The following is a 6,021-nucleotide window of genomic DNA, read 5'->3' on the forward strand; positions in this document are numbered from 1 at the left end:
CTCTCTCTGTCTCTGTCTCTGTCTCTCTCTCTGTCTCTCTCTCTGTCTCTCTCTCTGTCTCTCTCTCTGTCTCTCTCTCTGTCTCTGTCTCTGTCTCTCTCTCTCTCTCTCTCTCTCTCTCTCTCTCTCTCTCTCTCTCTCTCTCTCTCTCTCTCTCTCTCTCTCTCTCTCTCTCTCTCTCTCTCTCTCTCTCTCTCTCTCTCTCTCTCTCTCTCTCTCTCTCTCTCTCTCTCTCTCTCTCTCTCTCTCTCTCTGTCTCTGTCTCTGTCTCTGTCTCTGTCTCTCTCTCTCTCTCTCTCTCTCTCTCTCTCTGTCTCTCTCTGTCTCTCTCTGTCTCTCTCCGTCTCTCTCTCTCTCTCTCTCAGGTCCACACCTACGTCAACACTCCTGGTATACAGGATGACCGGCGCACTCGCCCCAGCAGCCACACCGCCTTGGAACTGCGGCTGTCCAATCCGGAGACGACCTCCTCGCTAGCCACCGCCCCTCCGTCTCCCACGGAGACAGACATGGATACGGAGCCTCAGGTGCTGCTGGAGCCAGAAGGGGTTAAATTCATCCTGGGTCCCACCCCGGCTCAGAGGAGGCAGAAGCAGAACCCTGGGGACGAGGACGGGGAGGCTGAGTCCAGACGTTCTGGGGATGAGGACGGGGAGGCTGGGTCCAGACGTTCTGGGGATGAGGACAGGGAGGCTGGGTCCAGACGTTCTGGGGATGGGGAGATGGCGCTTGGGGTGTCTGGGTCTAACGGGGAGCCCAGCTTGACAGCTCCCTCTGGGGGTCTGAACGGGAATGGGAAGGGCTGTGTGGTGGGCGCCACCCTGGGTCTCCAGGCAGGAGACTGTGACACGGGCTATGACAGTGATGAACGCAAAGACGGCCCCCCTCCCCCTCTTGCTCCTAACCCAAACCCTCCCCCTTTTCCTCCTAACCCAAACCCTCCCCCTCTTCCTCCTAACCCAAACCCTCCCCCTCTTGCTCCTAACCCAAACCCTCCACCTCACCCAGGGCCCAAACCCAGCACCATCTCCACCTATGAGCACCACAACGGCAACACCACCCATGCTTACGTCTCCACCCCTGTTCCAGCCCCCAACCCCCGGCGTAACCGCCCCGCCGCCCCCCTCCCTGACTCATCCCACAATGCCAACAACTCCGCCCAGCGGCGCACGGCGCTCCTTAACTACGAGAACCTCCCGGCGCTGCCGCCGGTGTGGGAGACCGCCAGGCGCTTCTCCGAGGGAGACGAGGAGGATGAAGAGGAGGTGTATCACGGATATGGACCAAAGACGCCCTCCCTTAACGGCTACCACAACCACCACCACCATCACCATCATCACCACGGTCTGGGTCTGGACCCCATGCACAACTACGTCAACACAGAGAATGTAAACGTTTCGCTCAGCGCCAAGCTGGACTCTGCGCGGATCCTTCCGCGGGGGCGGGACTCTAGCGGCCTCTGTTTGACTCCCACCGTCTTTAACTTTGACTTCCGGTCGGGGCGGCTGGCGGGTGGACCGTGTGGGTTGGATCCCCTGAGGCAGCTGAACTACATTGAGTTGGAGATGGAGAGGGGTTCAGACTCCAGTGGGCCGCAGACACCCAAGACCCCCACCACTCCCTGTGGCGTCGGCCTGGGCAGTCTCCTCCTCCCCCCCTCCACCCCCACGCGGCGGACCGAACTGTACGCCATGATCGACATCGAGCGCACGGCGGCCATGTCCAGTCTTCAGAAAGCACTGCCCCGTGACGACGGTACCTCCAGGAAAACCAGACACAACAGTACTGACCTTCCTATGTGAACTTCACCGCGCCCCTACCATACCTAGCCTACCAAGCACTGGCTGGATCTCAAATGGAGCCCTATTCCCTATATAGTGCACTACTTTTGACCAGGACTATTCATAAAGTGTCTCAGAGTAGGAGTGCTAATCTAAGATCAGTTTGACCTTTTTAGACAGGAAGGAATCTGATGACCTGGACGGGGGGGGGGGGATCTGATCCTAGATCAGCCCTTCTACTCCGAGATGCTGAGTGGATAACGACCCAGGGCCCAGAGGGTTCTGGTCAAAATGAGTGCATAACGACCCAGGGCCCAGAGGGTTCTGGTCAAAATGAGTGCATAACGACCCAGGGCTCAGAGGGTTCTGGTCAAAATGAGTGCATAACGACCCAGGGCCCAGAGAGTTCTGGTCAAAATGAGTGCATAACGACCCAGGGCTCAGAGGGTTCTGGTCAAAATGAGTGCATAACGACCCAGGGCCCAGAGGGTTCTGGTCAAAATGAGTGCATAACGACCCAGGGCCCAGAGGGTTCTGGTCAAAATGAGTGCATAACGACCCAGGGCCCAGAGGGTTCTGGTCAAAATGAGTGCATAACGACCCAGGGCTCAGAGGGTTCTGGTCAAAATGAGTGCATAACGACCCAGGGCCCAGAGGGTTCTGGTCAAAATGAGTGCATAACGACCCAGGGCCCAGAGGGTTCTGGTCAAAATGAGTGGATAACGACCCAGGGCCCAGAGGGTTCTGGTCAAAATGAGGGCATAACGACCCAGGGCTCAGAGGGTTCTGGTCAAAATGAGTGCATAACGACCCAGGGCTCAGAGGGTTCTGGTCAAAATGAGTGCATAACGACCCAGGGCTCAGAGGGTTCTGGTCAAAATGAGTGCATAACGACCCAGGGCCCAGAGGGTTCTGGTCAAAATGAGTGCATAACGACCCAGGGCTCAGAGGGTTCTGGTCAAAATGAGTGCATAACGACCCAGGGCCCAGAGGGTTCTGGTCAAAATTAGTGCATAACGACCCAGGGCCCAGAGGGTTCTGGTCAAAATGAGTGCATAACGACCCAGGGCCCAGAGGATTCTGGTCAAAATGAGTGCATAACGACCCAGGGCTCAGAGGGTTCTGGTCAAAATGAGTGGATAACGACCCAGGGCCCATAGGGTTCTGGTCAAAATGAGTGCACTACGTAGGGAATAGTGTTCCATTTGGGATGCACCCACTGTCGTCTTCTTCAGTTGCACCTTGACCTGACCGTTGTTGATGTTGTTGTTGATGTTGTCATACTTTGTTATACCTCCAAACTGAATGAAAAAAAACAACAACATTTGAAGACAGAAGGGCTGTAGATTTGTTGCAATAAATGTAAAAAAATGATTTTAAAATGTCTTATTACTTCACAAGGAGTTACACTGTGTCCTGAAAGTAGCCTGGTCCCAGACCTGTTTGTGCAGTCTGTGTCATGACAAGGAGTTACACTGTGTCCTGAAAGTAGCCTGGTCCCAGACCTGTTTGTGCAGTCTGTGTCATGACAAGGAGTTACACTGTGTCCTGAAAGTAGCCTGGTCCCAGATCTGTTTGTGCAGTCTGTGTCATGACAAGGAGTTACGCTGTGTCCTGAAAGTAGCCTGGTCCCAGATCTGTTTGTGCAGTCTGTGTCGTGACAAGGAGTTACACTGTGTCCTGAAAGTAGCCTGGTCCCAGACCTGTTTGTGCAGTCTGTGTCATGACAAGGAGTTACACTGTGTCCTGAAAGTAGCCTGGTCCCAGACCTGTTTGTGCAGTCTGTGTCATGACAAGGAGTTACACTGTGTCCTGAAAGTAGCCTGGTTCCACATCTGTTTGTGCAGTCTGTGTCATGACAAGGAGTTACACTGTGTCTTGAAAGTAGCCTGGTCCCAGATCTGTTTGTGCAGTCTGTGTCATGACAAGGAGTGGCATGATGGCACAAGCAGACTGGTACCCAGGCTATAGTGAAAGCTGACCTGAGAGGGGAGCGATGGTAGACCCGGTACACACCAGTATAACACTATTTTATTCCTGAGGTCATTTGATACCTAATTAAAGAAGGAGTGAAACACCTTCTAGCCTGGTCCCAGATCAGTCTGTGCTCTTGTCTACTCCTTTGCTGTCATTGTCAAGCCAACCAATGAGTGACAGGGCGTTGGCATGACGGCACAAACAGCCCCAGGCTACCCTTTTTAATTCCAAGTGCCTGTGTAAGTTTAGCTTGCTGGTGATGTGCCAAACAGCGAGGTCTCTTTGAATGACGGACCTCCTCACCAATCTCTCTTACGGATCCTTTCTAGTGCTGATTATAAACTGAAACGGTGTTAACGTCAACACTCATGTGGGTGTTTGAAGCTGACGTCCATGTTGCCCTGATGTCTGTGGACTCCTATGGTGTGTAACGTTAGTGGGCCCACCAGGGTTGGGGCTCAATTCCATTTCAATCCAAAGTCAATTCAGGAAGTACACTGACATTCCAATTCTCTTCAATGCTTTTCAATGAGGAAAATATGGAATTGGAATTTTGGTTTACTTTCTGAATTGACGGAATGGAATTGACCCCAAGCCTGGAGTCTTCGGCCATGTCTCGGGGGGTCAACGTCTTGGTACGCCACAGTCACTTTAGCCACTACTAAGTACAGACAGATGGTGTGTGTGTATGTATAAATGCCAAATGATGTCGGCCACAAGGAAGCTGTAATAATGTGTTTGTTCATGCTGGCTGTACTGAAAGAACCCAAGTCATTCCGTTGGTGTTGTTGTGTGACATCATCATGTTCCAGGTTCCATCAGGGTTGGGGTCCAATTTACTTTAATATTCAGTCAATTCAGAAAGTCAATTGGAATTTCAGTTTTGCTTCCTGGATTGACAGAACTGAAAGGGAATTGACTCCCACCCTGCAAACAATAGTCCATTTGTACAGGGGCCCCCTGGTGGTGGTTGAATGTCTTAGTTCAGTTTGAATTTTCCTTCCACACGTTGTTGTGAACGAGGAAAACAGACTAGCACAGTGTTTACCACACGATGCTGTCCGTCAGCCATGTTTCATAGGAGGAGAGTGGGTTCCATAGTTGTATCTTCTGTTACCTGTTCTCTCATTGTATCATATTGTACAAATCATTATTATTGGGTTCTAACTTGCATTATATTTTTTCTACCTACATTTTGAAAGAGTTCATAAACTATAGGAATTGTACAAAAAGTAGTTTAATAGATATTGTTTATTAAAGAAGTGAACTGTTAGTGGGAAAAAAATTGATTATTTGCCAAACTCCTTTTTTCAATTCTAGAATATGCTGATTTTCCCGGAGTTCTAGAATGGGTTCCGTTGGTTCCATTCACGATGTAAACATTCCTTATTTCCTGTGTTTTGGTCTCAGAACACCAGACACTATAAGGAACTATGCAGTGAATGAAACGATTCATGACTCACTGTGCACAGACGTCAATTCAACATCTAATCCACGTTGGTTGAACGTCATTGTGTTGATTCAACCAGTCAGAGCCCATTGGGTCTTCTGTTTAAAAACATAATGACTTCATATTGTACGGACTTTACATTGGGGGGACGGGACAATTTTGATATTTGCATTTTTCTGTTCTGGAAATATGTGTTTACCAGAATGTTAGTATTTTGTTGACCAGAGGAAAAACCATACTGTGTATTTAGATGTGTGCAGCAATGTTCATACGTATTCCATCACTGCCAACAACCCCCTGTGTTTTGTAGCATGGCAAAATGATCATTAAAAAATGGAACTGTGTTGTCTCTGCTGGTTTGTTCTTCTATTTGTGTCATAATTATCATTGATAGCTTATTGCTTGGGGTTATCACTCACACACTGTACTGAATGAAGGAGAGTGACACCTGGTGGTAATGGAAGGGACATGCAGTGCAACTGTCTACCGAGTGACGGCAATAAGTGTGTGGCAATCATTGATATGGACAGACTTAATTCTGAGTAATAAAGTGCAATGAGGAAGAATTGTGTGAAACAAAATGCTTTAGGGAGAGCCCCGCAGGACTGGCTGGTCTTACCGGACACAAGGAGGACATTGTAGCTCGTCTCTAATCCCTGCAGGAGAGACCTCTTCACTGGACCAGGATAAGGTGCAGGAGAGACCTCTTCATTGGACCAGGATAAGGTGCAGGAGAGACCTCTTCATTGGACCAGGATAAGGTGCAGGAGAGACCTCTTCATTGGACCAGGATAAGGTGCAGGAGATAACTCT

The 6,021-nt window shown here is 50.2% G+C and overlaps 1 protein-coding gene across 1 annotated transcript; it reads left to right on the forward strand.

Annotated features, from left to right (window-relative positions):
* The first annotated feature begins 268 nt into the window (after window positions 1-268).
* On the forward strand, window positions 269-5,557 carry LOC139567428 (fibroblast growth factor receptor substrate 2-like). The gene has a single exon (XM_071388781.1). The coding sequence runs from the start codon at window positions 510-512 to the stop codon at window positions 1,800-1,802; it is 1,293 nt and encodes a 430-aa protein (XP_071244882.1). The 5' UTR covers window positions 269-509; the 3' UTR covers window positions 1,803-5,557.
* The last annotated feature ends 464 nt before the right edge of the window (window positions 5,558-6,021 follow it).

This window comes from Salvelinus alpinus, unplaced genomic scaffold (assembly GCF_045679555.1).
Source record: "Salvelinus alpinus unplaced genomic scaffold, SLU_Salpinus.1 scaffold_553, whole genome shotgun sequence".
Taxonomy (NCBI): domain Eukaryota; kingdom Metazoa; phylum Chordata; class Actinopteri; order Salmoniformes; family Salmonidae; genus Salvelinus; species Salvelinus alpinus.

Coding starts and splice junctions, on each gene's coding strand:
- LOC139567428 (XM_071388781.1), top strand. CDS start 510: ATGGATACGGAGCCTCAGGTGCTGCTGGAGCCAGAAGGGGTTAAATTC.